This window comes from Kogia breviceps, chromosome 15 (genome assembly GCF_026419965.1).
Source record: "Kogia breviceps isolate mKogBre1 chromosome 15, mKogBre1 haplotype 1, whole genome shotgun sequence".
Classification (NCBI taxonomy): domain Eukaryota; kingdom Metazoa; phylum Chordata; class Mammalia; order Artiodactyla; family Physeteridae; genus Kogia; species Kogia breviceps.
Window position 1 is genome coordinate 26,133,827 of NC_081324.1, and position 25,665 is coordinate 26,159,491.

Consider the following 25,665-nt stretch of genomic DNA (forward strand, 5'->3'; position numbering starts at 1 on the left):
CCACTAGCAGTATATGAGAGTTCCAATTGCTCCACATTCTCATCAACATTTGGTATGGTTAGTTTTTTTAATTTTAGACTTTCTAGTGGTATATGGTGATACCCCATTGTGGATTTAATTTGCATTTCCTTTATGACTGTATTGAGCATCTTCTTGTATGTTTATTTGCCATCTGTGTGTCATCTTTGGTGAAGTGACTGCTTAAATTTTTGCCCACTTTTCAGTTGGGTTGTTTGTTTTTCATATTACTGAGTTTTGATAGTTCTTTATATATTATGGATGTAAGTCTGTTATCAGATCTGTAGTTCGCTAATGTTTTCTGCCATTTCCTCTTTTCAGTCTCTTAATAGTGTCTTTCAAAGAGAAAAAGTTCTTGGATTAAGGCCAGTTTATCGAGGCTTTCTTTTATGTACTGTGCTTTTGATATCATATTAAGACATTTTTTCCTAACCTAAGGTCACAAAAATTTTCTCCATGCTTTCTTTAGAAGTTCTATAGTTTAATTTTATACTTAGATGTGTTATCTACTTCAAGTTAATTTTTGTATATGGTGTGAGATGAGAAGCAAGGTTTTAGCTTCATTTTTGTTTTTGGCATATGGTCATGCAGTTCTGCCACATTGGTGAAAAGATTGTATTTTCCTCATTGAATTGCCTTTGCACCTTCTTTTCAAAAATCAGTTGACCATGTATATGTGGATTTATCTCTGAACTTTATTCTGTTCCATTGATTTGTCTATATTTATGTCAGTACTGCACTGTCTGGAAATCAGGGTAACGTGGGATTTCTAACTTCATTCTTTTTCAAAATTATTTTGACAATTATAGATCTTTTGCATTTCATTGCATATTTTAGAATCAGCTTGTCAATTAGAATACAAATCTGGGTTTTTGATTTGTCTAATGTTGAATCTATAGATAAGTTAAGGGTGAGTTCACAATATTTAGTCTTCTGATCCATGAACATGATATATATCTATTTAGTTAATTAGGTCTCAGTATGTTTGGTAGTTTTCAGTATATAGGTCTTGTATGCTTTATGTCAGATGTATCCCATTGTTTCATATTTCTCATGTGATACTGTTTTTTATATTTTTAGTTGTATTATATAGAAATATAGTTGATTTTTATATGTTCTATCTTGAAACCTTACTAAATGCGTTTTCTAGTTTGAAAAGCATTGTTATAGAACATAGGATATTCTGTATAGGCAGTAATGTTTTAGGAATAAAGACAGTCTTACTTCATCCTTTTTAATCTGTCCTGCTGTCTTGAACTGACTAGTCTGTTGACATGATGATTTGCATTGATTGACTTTCAAATATTAAACAACCTTTCATTCTGGAGATAAACCCCACTTGGTCATGATTTGTTATCTTTTATATTTATTGTTGGGTTTGTTTTGTAAAGTTCATGAGAGATAGTGGTCTGTTGTTTTCTTGTTTTATGTTTGTCTGTTTTTAGTATCAGAGTAATGCTGGCCTTATATAGGGAGAGGGAAGTGGTGGTATCATGAATCCTCAAATATTTGGTAGCATTTCCTACTGAAGACATTTGGGCCTAGAATTTTCTTTGTGGTAAAGTTTTTACAAATGTCTTTTTTTTTCCAAATTTATTTATTTATTTATATTTATTTTTGGCTGTGTTGGGTCTTTGTCTCTGTGCGAGGGCTCTCTCTAGTTGCGGCAAGCGGGAGCCACTCTTCATTGCGGTGTGCAGGCCTCTCACTATTGCGGCCTCTCCTGTTGCGGAGCATAGGCTCCAGACGCGCAGGCTCAGTAGTTGTGGCTCACGGGCCTAGTTGCTCCGCGGCATGTGGGATCTTCCCAGACCAGGGCTTGAACCCGTGTCCCCTGCATTGGCAGGCAGATTCTCAACCACTGCACCACCAGGGAAGCCCTACAAATGTCTTTAATAGACACAGCGCTCGTTGGGTTATCTGTTTCTTTCTGAGTGAACCTAAGTCTGACTAGAAGTTTGTCAATTTTATTGATCTTAAAGTACCTGCTTTTGGTTTCATTGATTTTTCTCTATTTTATTTTATTTTTCCCTATTTCATTTGTTTCTGTTCTTTGTTATTTTCCTTTTCTGGTTACTTTCCCTTTAATTTGCTCTCCTTTTTCTAGTTTCATTTAGGTAGAAGTTGAAGTTATTGATTTGTGTCCTTTTGTAATATAGGAAGATTGTACTGCTTTAACTACCTTCCACAGATTGTATTATATTTTCATTTCCATTCAGTTCAAAATAATTTCTGATTATTTTAATGTTATCTTTGTCTCATGGGTTGTTTTGTTTAATTTTCAGGTATTTTTCTGAAGACATTTCAAATTTAATTTCATTTTGATCATAGAACATAATTTGTATGCTGAGTTATTTTAAATTTATTGAGACTTCTTCTGTGTCCCTATTTCTACTTCCTTTTCCCACCCCTGTAATCCTTTTTTCTTGATAGTAAGCTTATAAATGATTTTTCGTACAAGAATCTTTATGTTTGGTTTATGTGTTATGTTGAGGGTTTTTTTCTTTTTGGCTGCATTGGGTCTTCGTTGTGGAATGCAGGATCTTTTTTTTTTTGTGGCGCACGGGCTTGTCTAGTTGTGGAGTGCACGTTTTCTCTCTCTAGTTGTGGTGTGCGGGCTCCAGGGTGCATGGACTCTGTTGTTGGTGGCACGTGGGCTCTCTTGTTGAGGTGTGCAATCTCAGTAGTTGTGGTGCACAAGCCTAGTTGCCCCATAGCATGTGGGATCTTAGCTCCCCAACCAGGGATGGAACCCACGTCCCCCGCACTGGAAGGCGGACTTACCACCACTCGACCACCAGGGAAGTCCCTGAGGGTGGATTCTTTACTGCCAATCCCAGCAAGAAGGCTCCAGGTGTCTATTTCTGTTTAACCACTGATTTTTAAGATGATATTCAGTAAGTCATTTAACTCTTTTGTTGCCTGTTAAACAGCTAAAGCGTAGGGCCAAAACAAACAAAAAGCATTACTTTTGTCTCCAAGGTAAAATGTGTTACTTTATTTCACCTTTGAACAGAGCCATTTGATTACATTTCTGTACTTCTTACTTGGTTTATAGGCTTTTTATGGAAATTCTCAATGACTGTTCTGATGTGGATGAGATCAAATTCCAAGAAGATGGTTCTTGGTGCCCAATGAGACCGAAGAAAGAAGCTATGAAAGTATCCAGCCAACCATGTACAAAAATAGAAAGTATGTGCAGAATGGCATTAGAGAGCAAAGCGATGAGACTTGTGTGATGTTATTGTTAGCGTTAACTTTGGCCATTAGAGCTACCATTTGGAGCTCAGTTTGCTTACTTTATCTTTTGATCATCTATTACATATGTAGTTTCTCCCAAATGATTTTTATTCTTAAGTGTGCTAAAGTTTATACCACATTATAATCAGTTTTTTCATAGTATATTTTTCGTATATAAAGTAAATAATCACCTAAATCATTTTATTATTTTTTTATTGAAGTATAGTTGCTCTACAATATTATAGAAGTTATAAGTGTACAATGTAGTGACTCACAACTTTTAAAGGTTATACTCCATTTATAGTTATTGTAAAATATTGGCTATATTCCCCATGTTGTACAACACATCCTGTAGCTTATCCTGTAGCTAATAGTTTGTACCTCCTGCTTTCCCACCCCTGTAATAATGCCCCTCCCCTCTTCCCTCTCCCCACTTGTCACCACTAGTTTGTTCTCTGTATCTGTGAGTCTGCTTCTTTTTTGTTATATTATTAGTTTGTTATATTTTTAAGATTCCACATATAAGTCATATCCTATAGTATTTGTCTTTCTCTGTCTGACTTATTTTACTTAGCATAATGGTCTCCAAGTCCATTCATGTTGCTGCAGATGGCAAAATTTTGTTCTTTTTTATGGCCGAGTAATATTCCATTGTATATATTAATACATATATATACCACATTGTCTTTATCCATTCATCTGTTGACACTTAGGTTACTTCCATATCTTGGCAGTTGTAAATAATGCTGCTATGAACATTGGGGGTGCATGTATCTTTTCGAATTAGTGTTTTTGGTTTTCTTTGGGTATATACCCTGGAGTAGAATTGCTGGGTCATATATGGTAGTTATATTTTTAATGTTTTAAGAAACTGCCATATTGTTTTCCATTGTGGCTGCACCAATTTATATTCCTACCAACAGTGCACAAGAGTTCCTTTTTTTCCACATCCTCTCCAACATTTGTTACTTGTGTTCTTTAAAATCATTTTAATATATGGTGCTTGTTACAACATGAAAAATTATAAATGACATTTCTATGGACACTTATTTGGAACTTTTCATTTTTTAAATTTTTAAAAAATTTTTATTTATTTATTTGTTTTGCCACACTGTGCAGCATGCAGTATCTTAGTTCCCTGACCAGGGATCAAACCCATGTCCCCTGCATTGGGAGCATGGAGTCTTAACCACTGGACTGCCAGAGAGGTCCCTCAGAATTATTTTTAGAACACGTGTTGGAGGAACCCCAGGTGGAGGTGTGGTTAGAGAGGCTGTATCATCCATTAATGGAGGGTGGGGGAAGATGGTCATAGGTAAGTTGGTAAAGAAGTGAACTAATTGTTTCCATTGCCTTATGGGAAGAAAATTGACTATTGCCTTGGTTACCTAGGAATTATACTCAACCTTCAACTCCCTGTGCTGTCTACACTGAGTGGGGAAAATAAAGGCTGTTTGAGAAATTGAAACCGATAGGTGAACTTAGTTTCTTTTTATCTGACATAGTCCACTCACTGCATTTGAGTTTTGTGCTGACTATATTTAACGTTCTAATAATGTAATGAATAATAGGCATTCAGAGTAAGAAGACAGGAAAAAGTAAAGGATTTATGTCCATATTAATCATTCTCCTGTGCTTGTTACTGAACCTATGGGTGGAATGATCAGGGTTTTCCTCATCCTTGAGAAAAGTAGTGATTTAGTTTATTAGTTGCTGCTGATTTTCCATTATCAAGTAGCAAGTATTTTCTACTAAATAGATTGTAGTCGAATGGTGAGTCAGCTCACCACTCTGTGAAATGGTGGGTTAACATATCATGTGAGACTGTTGTAGTGGGCAGAAAGGAGAACCTAAGTGGATAGCTGGTAAGAAAAACTTAAAATGTCTGAGTGACTTAAGTGAGATGTTTGGGGTTATTTCCACTTATAAGGTGAAAATTTTATCAAGTTCTTGCTTATGGTGTAGAGCTTATATATTCTTTGATATGAGCACCACTGCTTTGCTAGATTGGAAGTATGATTCTGACATAACCCTACCACATATCTGTGAGAATACACAGCCAGTAAAGCTACATACTCTTGTCCATGGCCGGAGACCAGCCCCTTAACTCCGGATGTCTGTCTGTAACATGAGTCCCCACCGAGGGAGACAGCGTGAGGAGCAGGATCTGTGCAAATCTGTCGGCAGTACTGGGGAGATAATGCGGAGTGTGCCATCTGGAAGAGGCTTTCGATTTTCTCACAAGGCATAGCGCTCACCCTGTCTCCCTAGGTAAGCGGTCATTTTATAGACAGATGACTGGAGTTAGAGAGTTGGTCTCTGTCCGTGGAACAGAGTGTGGGCTTTATTGGCTGTGTATTCTCCAGGATGTGCTGCATAGTTAAAACTCTTATGGTTAGAGCTCGTGTTACACCTTTGACTTTTTTTTCCCCTCTGTTCCCTACTTGCAGCTGCAGGTGTCCTCAGTAAGCCTTGTTCAGTGACTGTAGCCAATGAGACAAGCAAGAAGAAAGTGGATGTCATTGACCTAACAATAGAAAGCTCTTCTGATGAAGAGGAAGACCCTCCTGCCAAAAGGAAATGCATCTTTATGTCAGAAACACAAAGCAGCCCAACCAAAGGGTTTGTTAATTTATAGTTCACTATTGTTTATTACACTTGGAACTAACTGTTCTTGGGATAAGTTTGTAAATGTCTCTTTGAGAGTTGCATAACCATATAGGGCTATTTTAATTTGCCTTTTGTTCAGTTGAAATATTTTCAAGTGAGCATGTTGTTTATAGGAAAGCAAATTTTGATGAAGAATATATTCCCATCTTTGGGAAGTGAGAGTTGAAATCTTCTCATGTCTAAATATTTATTTCAAATTTGATACTTTTTGTTATTTTCTTGAATCTATTTGGAAGGAGTAAATTTGGCATCACAGGCCAACATGAGGAAGCTGAGTGTGTGGAATTGGGAATCTGACAAGTGTGGATTCCAATTTTGGCACCATTGCTTACTCATTCTGTGATCTTGGATGAAATATTTAACTTGTTTGAGCCTCCTTTTCCTGTTCTGTAAAATGGGGTTAAATAATGCCTACCTCATAAGATTAAATTCAGGTTTCAATAAGATAATGAAAGAGCTCAGCCTCAGTGTCAGCCACATGGTCATTGTCTCAGTAAAAAATTGATTGCCTTCCCTTCTCACCCTCTCCAGGGCAAAATATGGGCTAGTAAATGCAGTCTAGCATTTATTTATGAGTCATCTGGCAGAAGCTGTTGCTGACATATAGTGAGTGACAGGTTTGAGTATTTAGCAATAGGTGCTTCTTAGAGATTTTGGAACCTGCAGGAAAGTAGCAGCGGGTTCTCTTGACATCCATGAACATATTGTTTCAAACTTGGGTATGCCAGCCTTATCTTTTGGCCTCTCATAGCACTTCTTTTCTCTAATGGCTTTATTGGGGTATAATTTATATACCATAAAATTCTCCCATCTTAAGTATTCAGTTGCACAGTTCAGTGATTTTAGTAAATTCATAGAGTTGTATAGTCATCATCACAATTCAGTTGTAGAATATTCTCAACAGCCAGTAAACGTCTCTCATGTTCATTTGCAGTTAATCCTGACGCACACCCTGAATCTAGGCAACCATTGATCTTTTTATTTCTATAAATTTGCCTTTTCTAGACATTTTATACAAGTGGAGTTATATTCTTGGTGCACTTTTGAAACATTCTTTTTTTATAGTTACTTTTGAAACCAGGAGAATTAAACTTTTTGTGCTGCCTTCTTCACTGTTAAAATGCTTATATTTCCAGATGCGATTTACACATCACAGTAAGGGTGGTTTTTGTTTGTTTTTGTTGTGGCCTCTCACTGTTGTGGCCTCTCCCGTTGTGGAGCACAGGCTCCGGACGCGCAGGCTCAGCGGCCATGGCTCATGGGCCCAGCCGCTCCGCGGCATGTGGGATCTTCCTGGTCCGGGGCATGAACCTGTGTCCCCTGCATCGGCAGGCAGGCTCTCAACCACTGCGCCACCAGGGAAAGCCCTATTTGTTTGTTTTTTAGTGGAACAGAAAATGAAATAAGTATTTCAAGTGCGATTTTTTTGGGGGGGATGCTGATCATTTATTGTTCCTTTCAGACAATTTGCTTGGCACTTCTAGAATTTAAATAATAAAAAATGAAAATGTAATTTTGAAATGTTTACTGAAGTGGAGAATCATGGGAATGAATACTTAGATGTGGTATTTCCAGATTTTACTCTCTAATGAAACCCTTTGGAATATGCTGGAAAACCATAGGTTGCACAGTATTATAGTTAGAAGGGTTCCTGCCAGGTTGAAGGGTTGTGCGTAGTGATGTGGACTCATGAGTTACTGTGATCGTACAGGGTGTCTCTGGTGGCTCACCATAAGGGTCTACCCTCGATGTGTCCTTTAGTATATTTTTACCAATACTTGATGAGGACTCAGAAGTGGAGGAGTGACACGTACATTGGGTGACAATCTGAAATGACTTCAACATGCAGAGGAATCAGGACAGTTCCCACCTGCGGTCAGCTACCATAGAGATAGATGTAAGTCTCCTCATCGAGGTTAAAAAGAAAATAAAAACTAATATTGTGAGTATAAGGTGGAAATTTTTGACTAAACCAGCAACACATGAAAATTTTGGTTTAAAATGTCTGTAAATTGCAGCTTCCCAGCTCATTCCACAAAGTTGACATAACTCTTAATACCTAAACTAGACTTACACATTAACAGCCAAAAGAGAAGAACCATTATGAAACAGGCTCACATTAGGAAGTTCAGTGAAAATTCTGAATTCAGTCTTAGTAAATTATTTAATAATATATTAAAATGGCATCCATTACCACCAAGTAGGGTTTATCTAAGAATGCTTTATTATTAGGAAATACATTGATAAAATGGATCTCGTCATAGGACAAGTCAGCCCTCTATATCCATGGATTCAGGCAACCATGGATCATCACAATTACTTGGGGAAAAAATTTTTTTTTAAGTTCCAAAAAGCAAAATTTGCTCTTTGCTGCCAGCAACTATTTACATAGCATTTACATTGTATTAGGTATTATAAGGTAATCTAGAGATGATTTAAAGTATATGGGAGGATATGCAAGTACTACACCATTTTATATAAGGGATTTATTTGACCATCCATGAGTTTTGGTATCTGTGGGGGGTGGAGAGTCCTTGGAACCAATCCCCTGTAGATACCAAGGGATGACTGTATATAGTCATTTTAATAGATGGTGGTATTCCATAAATTAATGGCCATTCCTGATAGAAACTCTTTGAAATGTCAGAATTCACTTAATGGTTTGAAGGGTTCACCACTTGAGCTGATTTGTTCTTAGACTGCATTAATGAAGCAGTGTTCAGGATACATACGCATGCCAGTTTTGTTCCATTTTAGGCTAGAAAACTTTCACTTAGACCATTTTAGTCAGGGCTGTCATCAAGAAGGGTATTAATGAGAGCAGCCAGAGGAGGGAAGCAGGATGGTGAATAGTGGAAACATAGCCCGATGGATGAATGGGTCTAAGGATTGAAGCTATTAAGCCAGGAGAAAAGAATATGTTATAGTTATCTTGTAGTTCTTGAACGGGAGTCATTGATGAACTGGGTTAAGTTTATTCTTTGTTATAACATTTGGCAGATCTAAGTCCAGTGGAGGAAAGATACATGGAAAAACTTCCCGTTGGAGTTTTCTGAGCACTAAGAAAGTTGATGTTTTGTGCTAAAATCACATTTCCTGTGTTAAGGAAGAGTGGATGCCACCTGTCCAGGTGTCACAGTGGAGACTCATGCTATGGTTATATCATCTCTGTAATCCCTTCCAACTCTTACATTTTTATCTCCTGGTTTTTGTTCCTGGTCATTCTGTTCATATCCTCTCTTTTGTGTCAACATCTAGAAATTTTCTCTGAGGTATAAGTTTATCATAGGACTTCTTGGTCAGTGATAGTAAGCAAATGGGAAATAGAGGAAAAACAGGAAAACTTACTTTAAGTTACAGTCTAAAATTCAGGTGAGCAGTTATTTTTTAAGAGGTGTTGTTTTTGAAAAAAATTATTCTTATAAACAATTTTTCAAAGCGTCAAGAAATAAAAAGCATTCTGTTAACACTTAGATGGTAATTCTTCTAGCCTCTTTCCCTGCATAGCTTGTCAGAAGAAATTGGCACCTTAATCTAAGACTTTTAGAAAACCTCTGCTATTTTTCTAAATTAAAAGATAATTTTAAATATTATGTCCCTTCCCCATGCCTGGGAAATTGAATGACTGCTTTGTCATTAATGAGGAGGTATTCTAAAGACAGGAAACAAAGATTAGAAATAGATTAAGAATGATTAACAAAATTGAGTCTTTTAAAATATTTTTATGATCATAAAGTGGGAGCACCCAGTGAATTTCAGGTTTATGGATAAAAATTCAAGTTATTGAATTTTCAGACATGTAAGTTGGGGCCAAGTGATCTAGTACACAGTCTAGAATACTAATATTTGCTGTCTAGCAGCATGCCAGCAGTTTACCTTTGTGCTGTGATATTATGGATACAGCTATAAAAATTTATATATGTGCACATACATATTGTACACATAAAGCCTGTGTGTGTATTTGCCAATCCTGTGAGGAGGGAGTAACAAATATTAAAAGTTCTAAAAAATGTTCTTATTATTTTATAGCATCACATACCCACAATTCCACCAGACATAGCCATTTACATTTCTACATGGTTCCTGTTATTCGTATGTATAAATACATCTTTTTTTTGCATAGGCATTAGAATCATTTACCTTTCTGAATGTGGTCTTTGTGAAGATTCTGATTAAAACAAAAATCTTTCTACCAGTAGGTAATTTGATAATCCTAACAAATGACGAATTTCACCTGTTCTATATAAAGTTGAATGTGTATTAATGGTTACAAGGTTCAGGTAATAGGAATTAACCTACACTAAATAGTTTGATGTTTGCTGAGATTTTAGATGTTGATTTAATAATTTGTACTGTCAGTGGATTGTGACGTTTTCATGTGTTGTGACAGCATTTTGTATTGGAGAAACAAGAAATAGTTATTTAATCACTGAAAGTTTCATGTTATGAGAACAGAAGATAATGCAGTGGTTAAGAGTTACTGTGGTTAAAAAAAGAATAAAAAAAAACAAAAAAAGTTGCTGTGGTGACATGTGCATTGGGACATTGACCGTACTCCTCTACAGATGGAAATGAAGGGGCCAGGGTAGGAAAATGAGTTTTATTGTTGCTTTCTATAAATCTGATCCGGGTTGAAAGGTCAGTTCAGGATCAAGACAAAAGACAATCTCCAGTGTGATATATCAAAGGAAGAGAAGAGGGAGCAAGAGCAAGGCAGCCATTGTCTTTTTCTTGTAGACTTGAAATTTTTCTTTTCATTTCTTTCAGTGTCAGAGAAAAAGTGACAGATTAAATGTACCTTTAAGTAGCAACTTTTTAAAATAAATGAAATCATATGTATGTGTGTATATTGTATGTGTGTATATATAATATGCACACACATACATATATATACACACACACACACACACACGTCTTCTTCAAAAGCTTGCATCCTAAAATATATATTATTAAGATACATTAATACTGTGAAACAACCGTAATAATCAGAGCCACTATTTAAACCCCCTCCTTAGTACTAACATATACCAGTGTCTCTATTCATTCATTCATTCATTCATTCATTCATTTATGGCTGTGTTGGGTGTTGGTTGCTGCACGCAGCCTTTCTCTAGTTGCGATGAGCAGGGTGCTACTCTTCGTTATGGTGCGAGGGCTTCTCATTGTGGTGGCTTCTCTTGTTGCGGAGCACGGGCTCTAGGCACGCAGGCTTCAGTAGTTGTGGCTTGTGGGCCCTAGAGCACAGGCTCAGTAGTTGTGGCACACGGGCTTAGTTGCTCCGCGGCATGTGGGATCTTCCCAGACCAGGGCTCGAACCCGTGTCCTCTGCATTGGCAGGCGGATTCTTAACCAGGGAAGCCCTGTCTTTTTCCTTCTTATCCCCATCCTCCATCCCCCAATTTCTGATACACATTCCTGTGTGGGAGGTAGGATCATTTGTAATTTGAAAACACTTTTGGTGATTTTCTGTTCTACTTTCATCCTTGTAGAGGACCAGTTGTCTTCAAACCTCCAGAAAAAGATGTGCTTTAATATAACATACGTACTTGAGCTCATCTCAGGTTTTCTCTTTCCCTCTCTGGAATCTACCTTTGTGGTTTTAGGTTGACAGGTAACACTGGAGGCCAAGAAACCTTCTGATTCTAACCGAGGCAGGTTGCTCTTTTGGTCCATCTTCATCTACATCTGGAAAATGTGTTTTGAAATACGAGGCTTATGTTACCATCTCAAGCATGTTATATTTCCTTTGCCTCCCAAATGGATCAGTTTAAGATTCCTGAACTCTGACCTATGTTATTTATTTGCTTTTCTGAGACTAGCAGTTACCAGCACAGCCATGTGTGTCCTCTCAAGATGACTTCATTTTCCTCCTTTCCAACAACATCTGTATGTTTGACAAATAGTACAGAATAACAGCTAGACAAGAGCCTCATGTTATAATGCAAACTGGTTTTAGAGGGACTCCAGTGTCTAAATAGGTGGTGATTATTTAAGTGATTTGAGATTTTTAATTGAGGTTATGAAATAGTTTTGTCAGTTGTTTAGACTATGAAGAATGTCATGCAAATATGTCATCATTTCTTATTACTAGTATTTAATAATTAAGCAATAACAGGAAGTTTCAACCAAGGGCAAGGACGTCTAGAGGTCCTACTTGTCATCTCAGTCTAACTTTGATGGTTGTACTGTTTCTGTCAGTTGTGCTTCATCTTTGGAGTGGTCCCTTCCAGCTACAGAGCTCTGTGCCTCTCTCATTAAGCTCACGGTAGTTTACTGGCAGCGCTTTGGAATGCTGACCTTAATGTCCTAATGACCTAAGGTCCCTGTGTCCCCGTCCCCCATCCTCCTTTTTTTTTTTTAGTTTATTAAAGTTTTACTTTTCAAAATGTACAGTGGTGGGACCTGTTTATGCATCTTTACTGGCAGCTGGGGCATCTCCACCTTTGGTGTTTCTGGTATAAATTATTTGAACTCTGTGTGCTTTGACACCGGTTTAATGGGTCCTTTACTAAGCAACTCCTGAAGGGCTGCCCTGGCCAGGGAACTGTGAATCTTCAGTCTCAGAGACAACAGATGGGGTTTTAAGCTTATAGTCAGGAACTTCCTTACAGAGTTTGTCTTATGTGGCTTTGTCAAACAAGACTAGGTTATTGAGCTTGTCCCACATTTTGCCTTTGGTCTTTGTCTTTCTTGGCTGACTTTCTGGCATCTATCTTTTTCTTGTCATCCTTGTGTGGCATCGCAGAGCTCGGAGAGCAGGTGCTACCACTGCAGCCTCACTACGATGCTGGACAAAAAGATGGCCACCATTAGCCAGAGAGGGTCCGTAACATTGCTTAGTTTCTTGTATATGTTCAAGATGTTTTCTTGAGAACTTCTAATTGTTTACCGTGGACTAAGATAAAATGAAGGTTAAGTAGGAAGAATGCAAAATCATCTCTCTTTTTTCCTGAACTTTTTCAAAAATATGTTTAACTATACTGCTTCTTAAAATTATAAAGTTATTATTATTATTATATATAGTGTGTATATGTACATGTATAAATACCAGTAATAAAGTGTATCTTAAGTGTATTTAATTTGTGTTTTTCGTAGCATGAACAGCGAATTTCAAAGTCATAAAGCCCTCTTAGAAGAGTAGATGGTATCATGGTAGCCAGTGTTTTTATTTCTGGATATTATGTCTTAAATCCTGAGTAATTGTCTTATTCTAATTTCTGATTGCTGCCTGTTGTTATCAGGCTGGCTGGCTTTAGGACTGGCTATCTTTGCTTGGGTGATTCCCAGATAAGTTGGCTAATAATTAATACAATTCACGTTAGAATGGAAGAAATCATGCTTGAGCTATAGTAAGTAGTTCCACTCATAAAGGTACCCTGATTTTAATCAAATCTTAGGAGTCTTCTATTTTATTTCTAAATTTCTTTATATATAAAATTACTAATATTCACATACATGTTACACATACATTAATAAAACCATTATGTAGAGTATATTCCTGTTTGTGGATCAAAGTTTTATGTATTGCTCCAGCACTGTCCATTATGTTTTAATGCCACCTTGCTCTTATGTCACAGCTGCTGTTGAGAGCCAACATATGTTCATGTTAAAGTGAAGACTGTTATGAAAGAGGAGAGTGAGTGGAGTACTGTGTAGTGAGTAGCTGCCATATAGCTGTTTGGAAACTTAGTGAACTTACGACTGACAATGCCCAGTGGTACAGCCCTTCTCTCCTGTGAACTAACAGCCAGATTGTTTGTAATTTCCCATGCTATTTAAAACAGGGTTCTCATGTATCAGCCATCTTCTGTAAGGGTGCCCAGTGTGACTTCGGTTGACCCTGCTGCTATTCCGCCTTCATTAACAGACTACTCAGTACCATTCCACCACACGCCAATATCAAGCATGTCATCAGATTTGCCAGGTATGTGAAGAGTTGTTTTGTTTTTTTATCAAGTTTTACCATTTATTTTTTATCTTAATCTGTGGAGCAAATATAATTTAAATATCTTAAATAGAAATGCTAAGGAAATTGCTAAGGAAAGGCTTCCTGTAAAGGTAGTATCTGTTTTAAATATATCACATTCAGTTCCTATCATTTTAACTACAGAGCTATCTGTAGATTTTGATGAGAGGAAATACAGTAGGAAAATTTTACAGAATTTATTCTTCCTCATAGAGAATTTGTACTCGGAGACTCTTTCTTGGTTTATCATGGAAGCTTCACAGGTTAGGGAGAATGTTTTCTCATACTTCTTTTAGTAGCCCATCACTTCTTGATATCCCATCACAACTTCAGAATATACTGGTGTACTGTGAGGTCAGTGTTGCCTACCAGCTTTACCCTGTAAAAATAGGATCTACCTACTGTTTCCCTAGAGCTTTGCATAATATTGAGGGATATCTTTTATATGTATGTTAACTCAACAGTTAAAAGCTTCAAGGCTGCTTGAATTAACTTAGTACCAAGACGTATGCAACCAAGGCCATATTATAAAATTAAAGCTTTTTCCTCCCTCCTTCTTTTTCTCTCCCTACATAGCCATTGTTTTTGCAGACATTTTTTGGTCGATCAAATTTGAGCAAGTTAGTACCGGTGACTCTTAAATTCATGACTTCCCTTCTCTGAAGGGCCCTTTTAGTGGAATACAGTCACCTCCTCCTGTTATTAATTTTCTGGATTTAGGAAATTAATTTTGACCTATGATTTATTCTTCTTGCCTCTCTTAGTAAGGTCTTTATTTTAAGCACAATGTATATTCTGTTGGGCAAAATTTGTGTTGTTGAAAAAGTTGATAGTTGTGTACTCTGCCCCAGTGTAATTTTGTCACTTGAAATTTGTTCAACATTTATTCAGTTTGAATAAAATTTAATGGAAAAGAGTAGACTAAAAATAGTATCCATCAAAAAAAATGTTAAGTACCTTTTGCTTCTTAACTGTGTACTCCACATGTACTTTGGGAATTGATATTTTAAAAAATTGTTTGTAAACCCAGCTAGCACCAATTATTGAGTATTTGTTGATACAAAGCTTGATGCTGAGTTACAGGTGAGGTTTCATGGTCCTCAGAAAGATGGAAAGTCAGAGAGTCTTAATTCCTTACTGCCAAGTTTTGCTTTAACTGTGGCTAGTTTCAAATGAAGTTGAAGAGTGTCCACATGTCATCTTAGTATGTGTTACAAACAAGCATTCCAAAAGGATTTGTTTCCTAAAGATCTTGAATTAAAAATCCTGAAAAAAGATAACAAACATTCTCTGTTTTTACTAAGTGACTCTGGCCATTTAGCAATAGAATAGATACAACGTACAAATCACTTGCCCTGCTAGTTTTTGAATTATGTGAGTTTGCATGAATTTTTAATTTCAGGGAATTTATATTATTTCAAAATATGGGCATAAAGTCAGCCTGTTTACTTTATAAAATATGCAGATTTGAGAAAAACAGTAGAATATGCTGTGTATTTCATAAAATGCATTTCAAGCTGACATTAAGGAACTAAGACTAATATCCAGGGCTGATATTTAGCCAATATAAACCAAGATAGTGATACTGATTATTAAAATGTTGAAAGGCTTTCTTATCAGTTGATAAACAGAATAGAATAGGAACTGTTGTACTTTAGAAGAGTTACCAGTTTACCATCATCTATGAATTATGTAGCAGTTACTACATCTAAATAGTTTAGTTTTTACTTTGGTTTTACTGTTAATATGCTCTTTTGTAATTAGTAATTACTTCGGGGATTTTTTGTGCATAATTTTTATGTAATTAGTCGTACTGTACAGAGTTTTGATATTTATAAGTTTAATAATTTATAATAAAATATTAAATAGAACACCAAGAATGGAGAGATGACAAACTTTTAATACATTTCTTAACATTCCTTTTAAACGTCATAAACATGAATCTTCTGAATCTGCAGGAGAACAAAGAAGAATTGATATTAATAATGAACTGCAGCTTGGAACATCTTCTGATACTGTGCAACAGTGAATGCAAAATAAAACATAATTTGTATTTATGGAATGGAAAACAGCTTGATTATTTCATGAAAAAATATGACTGCCTTATTATTGCTAGTGCCATATTTGTCAGGTGGGAATAGTGCTCAAAAGTTGTATCATTAAAATTTGAAAGTGCTAAACATTTACATATTTAATGATGTAGGAGTTATGTTTTGTTAAAGTTCATGGCTCGAGTAAGGAGAATGTGTTGTTATTAATAAGACATACAGAGTCAGTTTCACATGAAGAAGCATTTAAAATCTAAAACAACAATTTTATCAGTATTGACAAAAGCATTTAGAATGTACCATCAGAATTCTTAACACTGTCTGCTTTTTAGTTAAAGATAATGGAGCATTTTCAACCGTGGAATACTTAGGAGGGCCTAAAAATAACGTCAGTACAGCATATCATTGCAGTTCAAACTTATGGTGAAATAAGAAAACAGCATTTTACTAAACTTACAAAATAAGGCAATAACATTTAATCACTGTTCATGAAACTTCATCTATTTCATGTAAGAGTTTTAATAGTCTGTACTTACAAAGTAGAATTACAAGACATTGTTGATAATCATTTTTTAAGGAGGAATAACATCTGAAACACTATATCGAACTTCAGTGTTACTGTTGGAGAAAAATGGTTTCAGTGAGAAATATTTACATTAAAAACATTATTGAATTTTGTGTAGACAGCATCTGTGTAATGCTAGGGAGACAATGGGTTTCAACCAAAATTTCAGAAAAATTTCTAGACATTTTATTATGGCATTGTATAAGTTACCATATTCAGTTATCCTTGGATGAGGTGTCAAAAGATATAGATCAAACAAATCTCTTAAAATGTTTTATCAATAGACTATATATCTACTAGCACACATGAAATAATCATCAAAGAGAATTGCATTGAAGCACATCTGAAGAGATGGGAATTGAAATAATGAAAATATGGAGGCACTTGGCACCTCGATGGACAGTCTCCAGTGCTAGAACTGCAAAAACAGCTTGAAAGTTATATCAAGCCTATGTATTTATTTAAACTGAAGTTATGAAATGGGAATAAACTTTAGAAAATGAGCATTTTGAGTGATTTGGCTTCAATACACAATATTCCAACAGAAATAGCAATACTTTCTGTAGCTTTATAAAGAAATTTTGTTACTCAAATGGACTGAGTGATTCAACAAACATTAAAAGTGATTGAATATTTGAAATTAAATAAGCTTTTAAAAGCAGAAGTTATTATATAAATAATGTTATATAACATTTGAAGCAAAACAAAATTAATAAAATTAAGCTAATTAAATGATATACGAATAAACTCTGTTTGTGATGTAGTCCATAATAGAAATGTTGAATGTTTAAAACTTTCAGAAGGTATTATAAGGGCTAGACAAATTTTGAATCACTGTTCAGCTGAAGCATAGAGAGGATTTACTGGACAGTATCATTAGTGTGAAGAGAAACTCTTTGCTTATTGAGATATGTCACCTACTTAGTATCAATTTAATGGGAAACTCCTTGGAAAAGTTTGTTGTGATTCCAGTGTTGGCTCAAACCTTGCTGTATCATATAGCTAGTGATAGGCATATGAAATGAAAAATATCAGCAGTTTTCAAAAATGCTTTAGAAATTAAATGACTTCTTTCAAATGATTGGTGCTACAGCTTGTATTACTCGTTAAGTATTTTTATCATACCCTTATTTAGAGATTATCAGGGAATAAATATACTTTAACATTTTGATTTATAAATTATTCATACTGTTTATTAAATATTTTAAATATTTCCCACTAATATTCTGTCTTTAGAGTAACAGTCTATAGTATTCGAGTACACTCTGTATGATTATTATACTTGAGCTGACATTGAATACCAGCATATAAAAATTCATAGCATGAATAGAAATTGGCCTGTCTTAGTAACCTACACCTAGTATGTGATTTTTATTTTTTTTTAATGTTTTGAAATTTAGTCAAACAGAGGTCTATGGGGACTGACCTTGAAGTTTACTGCTAGATTTTTCAGACCTGAAATTTTTTGTTATTTATTGTTATAACTTTACTATTTCAAAATGGTATTACTGGGCAATGTTTTACCACATTTCTATTTCAAAAGCATAATTGGAGAATACCAAAGCTTTGGTTTAGAAAACTGCATTAGCTTATAACCCAGCAAACCTTGGTAAGATTTAGCTTGTTAGTGAGCAACAGTTAGCAAGTGCTTGCTTTGTGCAGCACGTTGAACTGTGTACTACTACTCTTGTTGTGGGAACAGGGGAACAGAGAGCTGTCCATGAAATAGACATTTATCTGCCTAAGAAGTGATATTTTAGATGAGGCTCAGTGTGGTGTATTTCTAAAAAATAAATGTGAAGTACCTTAAGAGTCTTAAGTATGTTTTTTTAATGGTCCGAATCCAGATCGTCATCTTTTCATTTTATCGCTTCTCATTCTGCTGAGCGATAAAGGGGGAAAGTTTGCTTTGACTAGTCCTATTTATCGGAAAAATTTTGGACTGCCCCCTTTAAGTCTCTGGGAGGCGGTTTTTCTAGTTGTTTTTTTGTTAGGAAATATGTTCATCTTTGGGTTTTATCCACATAAATATCCTGATCGTGATATAGACCTTTCCTATGGCAGAATGGTAAGACCTTAACCCAAATGTTTTATGACTTAAGATAAATAAAAAATGATTTAGGGAAATAATTCTTGTCTCCAACATATGAGACAACTATTAACAGAACATTTTTGTTTTAGGTTTGGATTTTCTTTCCCTTATTCCAGTTGATCCCCAGGTATGTATCCTGAATTTAAGCAACTAATTTGTATTTGATTGTTGGTTGTGTCATACTAACTAAAAATGACCAGTTGCATAAAATCAGGACAGTCAACTCTCAGTTACTTAAATCGATGGAAAGGAAGTACTATATAAATATTTCACAATTTTACTTGGAGGGATGAAGTTGATAGTTCTCAGTTTATGATATTTTGGCCTTTAATACTGGAATTTTAAATTATATTTTATTTAGTTTAATAGAATCAGTTGGCATTTCTTACGAGCATTTGAGTGATTAAAATGAGGGGAAGCAGTGCTAGATGACTGGAAGTTAAAACCTTATAGAGATAAGTTGTAAATAGCTGAAGCTGATTAAACAGACTGAATCATTAGCTTGATTCTTCCTTGTTTTTAAAGGCAGTCAGATTCAGACTTTGGAGATGCCCTCATCTAAAATTGCCATAAACCAGTCATTCCTGTTGTCTTTGTCAGAGATAAGAAACTCTAGTATACCAGCGTCCCAACATGAAGACCTTGCAATGAGCGTGGACTCCACTGATAAGGCTTATAGCAGAGGCAGATCAGAGGAGGAAAAGGCATGGGAAAAGCCGAAGGGAAAAGCAAAACAGAGAAAGAGACTTTGAGAGAAGTGTTGAGAGTAGAGGGATGGATGGAGGACAAACCGTGAACCACTGTACTTCTTCATAGGCTACTCAGAATCAGCTAACCACAGGTCTTGTATCAGCTTCCTGGTTCAGTACTCTGTATTTGATCACATAAACAGCACTGGAAATTTGGGCCCAAGGTAACAGGCACAGAATGAGGAGTTTCTTCTTCTCACCCTGAGTTGACTTTGTTACATCAGTAGATTCTGTAGCAAAATATCTGTCTGTTTTTTTAGGAAATAGATTCTTCAGGCTTAAAGTATTACTGTTTTTAACGTGAATCATCCTTTTTTAAACAATGCTCTTGGAACCTAGAGGATTTTGAGTTTATAGGGCTATTTAGCATGCTTGGTGTCAGGCTCACTTGTTGCTAAGCCAAATGAAGGGTGAGGTTGTGCTTTTCAGTTTTCCTTGAATCCTTAGATTTGTTCTACTTTACCTCCACATTGCCCCCTTAATCCCTGTTATCCTTATGCAGGTGTGCTCAAATTACACATAAAGGCTAGAGTTAGATTGGCTGCAACCTGAGTATTGTAAGATTTCAAGATGTAGAGGCTATTGATAGCAGGACTGTAGTATCTAGCATTCATTATACAAATGAAGAACAGTACCTTTTTACTCCTAGGTGGTCAAAAACTGCCTCAGAGGTAGTAGAAATAAAATTAAGTTTTTGGGCTTTTTCCAAATTCTTGGCTCAATTTTAGTGGAAAATTGGAAATTGATTTTAAAGAAGTTAAATACCTGACAATGCAACTCTCTTTAGAGGTTCTTAGAAGCTCTTTAAGAACTACCCTTGAATGTCTTTGTGCCTGGCATTCATTTTGTTGATGAACCAAGACAATTGTCCATCCTAAATATTAAATTACTTTTTTAAAAGGCACCCTGAATTTTAGTTGTTGCCCTTCCACTGACTGGCAGCCTTAAACCTGGGGCCGTTGTTTCCATTTTATGGTCTTTTTGAAGTTCATGTAGTCTAAACAACTTCGGTTTTAAATTTCTGTTCTTATATCTCTGATGATAGGCTGAATAATATATAGAATTGATAATATTGATCACATATCCTTACTGATCTTTCATACAGTCAATCTAAACACAGACTTAGGACCTCTCCTCTTATAATGTATACTGGACCTCGCTTATCCTCCCTCAAGTCAGTGCAGTTGTCTCTCACATAAAATATTCTATGGTGATATAAAATAAAGCTTTTAGCTCTTGTCTCTCTCTTCCTCCAGGTCAATATTAGAGTACTAAACTCAGGTTGGGATTAGTTTGGGAATCAGCAACTAAGATGTTAAAGAAACCAGAAATTTGAACAGTTGGAAGGGGGGTGTCAAGTAACCATCTCAAAGGAAATTAGGTTAGATTAGATTTCCTTTAAGATTTATGCCAAAATTTTGTGACTACCTGAGATAACTCTCTTTCTGAGCATCCCGTGGTAGTTAGCTACGATGTAGTCTCTATATTAGAATGTATGCTATCTTCTAATCTACTATCTACTGTTAGTTACATGTATGTACAGAGGAGTCAGATGCTGCCTTCCCGCTGATCAGTCTTAACATTATTCCTTAAGGGTCTGATTAATACTCAATTTTGAGAGAATTATTGAATTTTGCATTAGCATTTTTCTTAACACCATTAAAAATAAGTTTATTAGCCTTTTACAGTGTGTTTTAAATCTGTTATAAATACATTTAGTGAGCAAATTCTTTTTGAGATTAAGTATGAGTCATAATTTGGGGGCCAATATTCAGGATTAAATAACTTTAGTTATTGTTGACATTTTTATACTACATATTTGGTCACAAATTCTGTAAGTTTTGAGACAATCAGGAATGTGCTGCACTCACAAAATAATGTAAAATGTTAAATTCATGCCACCTTCCATCCAAAGATGTGAAGTTTTGAGAAGTTTTTAAGTCCCACTGAGAGATATAAGTATGTGGCTATCACTTGTGCATATCTAACAATTTCTAGTCTCTATATTTAAAATCAATGTAGCCTCTTCCTCATCGACATCATTGTTTGTTTCAAGCAGTACTGTCCTCCTATGTTTTTGGATAGTCTCACCTCACCCTTAACAGCAAGCAGTACGTCTGTCACCACCACCAGCCCCCATGAAAGCAGTACTCATGTTAGTTCATCCAGCAGCAGGAGTGAGACAGGGGTCATAACCAGCAGTGGAAGTAACATTCCTGACATCATCTCATTGGACTAAAGGAGGACTCACTCGATTCTAGGAATCATTCATTAAAACTGCTGTTTCTTGGATCTCTGGTCCGTGGAAGCTATTTTTTTGGTAACGATTACTTTGATATTTATTGAAGTGTCAAATGGATTCTTTTGCCTTCTGAGGGATGAACACAGATGACTGCAGCAAGAACCACATGACATGCAAGGATTTTTCTTACTCATGCTGTACTCTGAGCATCAGATACATTCAGCTGTAACTGCATCTTCTTGAGAGATGGATTTCAATTTCATATGTTACTGGTTGGATTCTACAAATAAGTTAAAGGTTTTTTTGTTGTAATAAACAGCAATAAAGTTATGTATATACTCAAGTAAACTTTTTTCTAATTAAAAAAAGATGTAATCAATGATTCTGAAATGACAAGTTTTGTTTAATCTGATGTGAAGGAAAAATATATGGAAAGAAGTTACGTTTGCCGAATGAGTCCTTTCCATGGAGAGTTGTTCTATTTCGTTGAAGTAATGAAGTCTTGATAAGTGGCCAAAGCTTGGGTTCCACTTTTCTTCCTGCAGTTCCACTTTTCTCCCTGATTCCATCAAAGAAAAATGGCCTTTGTGTTAAGCATTTTACCCTGGTTGTTGTTTACACTTTGGTATTGTGTGCTGATGAATGCAGAGTGAAGTTCTGGGATTTGGCTGTTCTTTATTAGTGATTATGTTGAAGAAACCCTATGCAGTGTCTGCCCTGACGGAATGTGTGTTATTTTGGTAATCGTACATTCTTATTCTAGAGGTTTCTATAAATTGGGGGCTTACCTTCTCAAAAAAAAGTGAAATGTTTTTAGATTAAGGTGTGGGCTGGAATGTTTGTTAGAATTTTGTTCACACTGTCTAGAAATATTGAGAGGTTGGAGGCAGTGGAAGAACAGTTTTAGGGGCGGTGGGAATAGCAAAGTTTAATTTCTTCCTAAGAACTTCTTTTGCTCGTTTATTTTACAGGATAGTGTACAGATCTGCGTTGAAACTTTTCAGTTTAGTAACACTGACAAAGAAAATATGTTTTAGATCTCATTTTTCTCATAGCAGTGATTTTCAAACTTAAAGAACAAAGAGTAGCAAGGGGATGGGGATGGCATCAGATTTCCCTTTCCATTTTCTAAAAGGAAATCTTTCCTGAAGCCACAAAAGATAAAACAGAATTAGAAATGTTTGAATATAAGAAAGGTTTGAAGAGGAGAGGATGGGCCTGAAACCCACTTTGAAAACCACTCTCTTACTGTGTGTTTGGTTTTAAAATCTCTCAGAAAACTGTTTTACCCTTAGAGAAACAGTTTTATCCAAATTTTACACTTTGCTTTCATTTGGCTGCAAAATTTTGAGTTCTGAAAGAGTTAATACTTCCCTAATATGTAGCTTTCTCTCCCTAAGCTGTATCTACTTTAAAAATAAACCTGTGTTTAAAATGATTAATCTAACTGATTTCTCAAGCTGAAGTGCCCGATGAAGAGTCCACCAATTTCAGTTAGGACAGGGAACAATCTGGGTTGGTGCAACTCCAGGGAGCTGACTTGTCACTGCTTGGTTTTTCACACCTTCTCAAGTTCTCATGTCTCCCCCCCCCCCCATTCTTTTTTGTGCTCATTTCATTTCATGTGATTTTCTACATCATCCCTTCTTTGGCTGCATTATCCCCTTAATGTATTATCCCTTTCGGAGAGTTATAAGCATGGAAAACGAACCTGAATCTTCTTGCGGTAGTTGCATCATAGTTGCCAGTTTCACCTTCTTAGTCCACGTTACAGTCCTTTGGTCCAGATACAGAATTTCTTCCTAGTAAAATTTTATGTTGCTGCTCTAAATATGGATGCAAGTTCTGTTAACTCTGTAATCAGAAAAAGTAACCTGATTTGTGTGGTATAATTTGTTATTAAAGAAATGCTGTATATTTGTTATCATTTTGTTACCCTTTAGATGCTCAGAGACCCTCCCCTCCCCAATTTAACCAACAAAGTTTTATCAGGTAAATGAAAAAAATTAATAGAAATTAGTTTATTTACTTGGTTCTTGTAAATGATACCTCTGTGCTTTTATAGTTGTGCTTTGTTTCCTTTTCACTGATTTATGTGAACAGTTTTATTGTTCATCTTTGGTGCTTTACACTGAATTACATAAATTTTTAATTTATCTCCTACAGGCGACTAACATTTTTAAAAATATACTTTTAAGTTTATAATCTTAAAATTGAGACTTTTGTGTATGTATATTTGAAGGTGAGTACTTTATGTTTTTGGCCCTGTGACAACAGCATGCTTACCAAGCCATTGTCCTTTTTTTAGAATGGTCACTAAATATTTTTTTTTACTAAGGCTCTGTTTTTGTAGCAGTTTCTTTTACTAGTCCAGATATCTGCTCAACCAAGTATAATTCAGTTTCAGAGGAGGTCATCTATAGCTGTTTCTTAGATGTCAGCCAACCAGTGATTATGTTTAAGGAAAGGAACTGCAGTTATTAGTCTCTTACAAACACTTAGCCAACCTGTATTTTTATCTTTATTCACATAGAAATGTTAAAGGATTTCCTTGCTTTGGTAACTTGTGACAATGTAATGGGTGCTGAATGTAGCTTCACGCCTAAGGTCTGCTTACATGCACTGACTTTCTGACCCTTAGATGATCCGCTTTAGGATTCTGTTTCCATTTCTGCCTAGAAGGTATAAATTCTTGGCATCTGTCATGGAATAATTTTTTTTTTTTTTTTTGCTGTACGCGGGCCTCCCACTGTCGCGGCCTCTCCCATTGCGGAGCACAGGCTCCGGACGCGCGGGCTCAGCGGCAATGGCTCACGGGCCCAGCCGCTCCGTGGCATGTGGGATCTTCCCGGACCGGGGCACGAACCCGCGTCCCCTGCATCGGCAGGCGGGCTCTCAACCACTGCGCCACCAGGGAAGCCCGGAATAATTATAAAGGCCAAACAAAACAGTAGAATCAGGAAAGCTAGAATGAAAATACCATGATTTGGTGAAGAGTGTGAGTATAAATAAAGACATCCATAACTCCTGGTATGAAACAAGTTTCCCTAGGGTAGAAACTTAAAGAATTTGAAGAAAGGTAAGATGTTGGATTTTAGATGAATGATATTCAACGGAGACTATTCTGACTTTGGATTCTGACCTTTGAACCATTCTGCCTTCAGACGAGTCTTGGACATCCGTCATTTAGTAACCGAGTTGTCTGCTTTTCTTCTGCCAAAAAAGCGTTTATTGTTACATATTGTCTTTTTCAGTAAAGTTGAATTTTATAAAGCATTAGTTCTCAGCTTTGTCTTTCATTTCTCTCTAGCCCCTAATGGGTGTTAAAAAAAAAAAAAAAGTCCCGCCCACCCCCACCCCCAAGTAAATGCTTTTATTTTCCTAATCTTTTTCATCTTGGAAAATGTAGAGCAGTATGCCATTTAAACTTGGGTCTGACGCTGTATTTTGTGACCCTGGATCTGTGTCTGGGAGCTTGGAGTTGTCATTTAGGTTGGTGATTGACGTCTGAACCTGATGCACCATCTTTTCTGCCGCAGTTCTACACGAATATGGTGAAACTTGTGGAAAGAATTTAATACTTCCTCTGCTTTTTTAAGAATGACTGGTTTGTAAGCCCCCACTTTTTTGTTGTTAGGAACCACGCTCCAATTCCTAGGAGAAACAGATTAGGCTAAATAAAAATGCCCATTCTCTAATGCTTGCCTGACTCAATAATGGTTTTTTTCTGTTTATGTTTAGTAATACATGCTTATTGTGGGAAATCTAGACAATACAGAAAACGGGAAAAGGGCACTTTAATATTTTTGCATATTTCTTGCCAGTCTTTTTGCTACTTGTCTGCAATTTTACATAGTTTCATTCATTCTGGGTATAATTTGTGCCTTGATTTTTTCTCAATCTACAGGCATTATTCCATGTCATTAAAAACTATGCTGTATGGATGTGCCATGCTTCCTGTTACCTTTCCCTGTTAGACATTTTAGGTTGCATCTCATGATGCAGTGTTACAGTTCATGTCTTTGTGCATAAATGATTTCCTTAGAATAAATTCCTAGAGGTGAATTTCTGAGTC

General features: G+C 36.1%; 1 protein-coding gene and 1 pseudogene across 27 annotated transcripts in view; one reads left to right on the forward strand and one right to left on the reverse strand.

Moving 5' to 3' along the window:
• The window catches only part of PIAS2 (protein inhibitor of activated STAT 2), a 117,790-nt gene that overhangs the window by 63,083 nt on the left and 29,042 nt on the right, over window positions 1–25,665 (forward strand). For 5 of the 27 annotated variants that reach the window (XM_059040987.2, XM_067015327.1, XM_059040988.2 and 2 more), the window contains 5 exons: window positions 3,077–3,210; window positions 5,709–5,880; window positions 13,713–13,852; window positions 18,689–18,726; window positions 21,405–24,866. In XM_059040987.2, coding sequence (XP_058896970.1) covers window positions 3,077–3,210; window positions 5,709–5,880; window positions 13,713–13,852; window positions 18,689–18,726; window positions 21,405–21,587 — 667 coding nt within the window. In that variant the 3' untranslated portion in view covers window positions 21,588–24,866. Of the gene's footprint in view, window positions 1–3,076; window positions 3,211–5,708; window positions 5,881–8,928; window positions 10,789–13,712; window positions 13,853–15,852; window positions 17,011–18,688; window positions 18,727–21,404; window positions 24,867–25,665 lie in introns of those variants that run through there. The other 22 variants (XM_067015326.1, XM_067015330.1, XM_067015332.1 and 19 more) reach the window with 11 other exon arrangements.
• LOC136792714 (small ribosomal subunit protein eS25 pseudogene) lies at window positions 12,335–12,668 on the reverse strand (annotated as a pseudogene).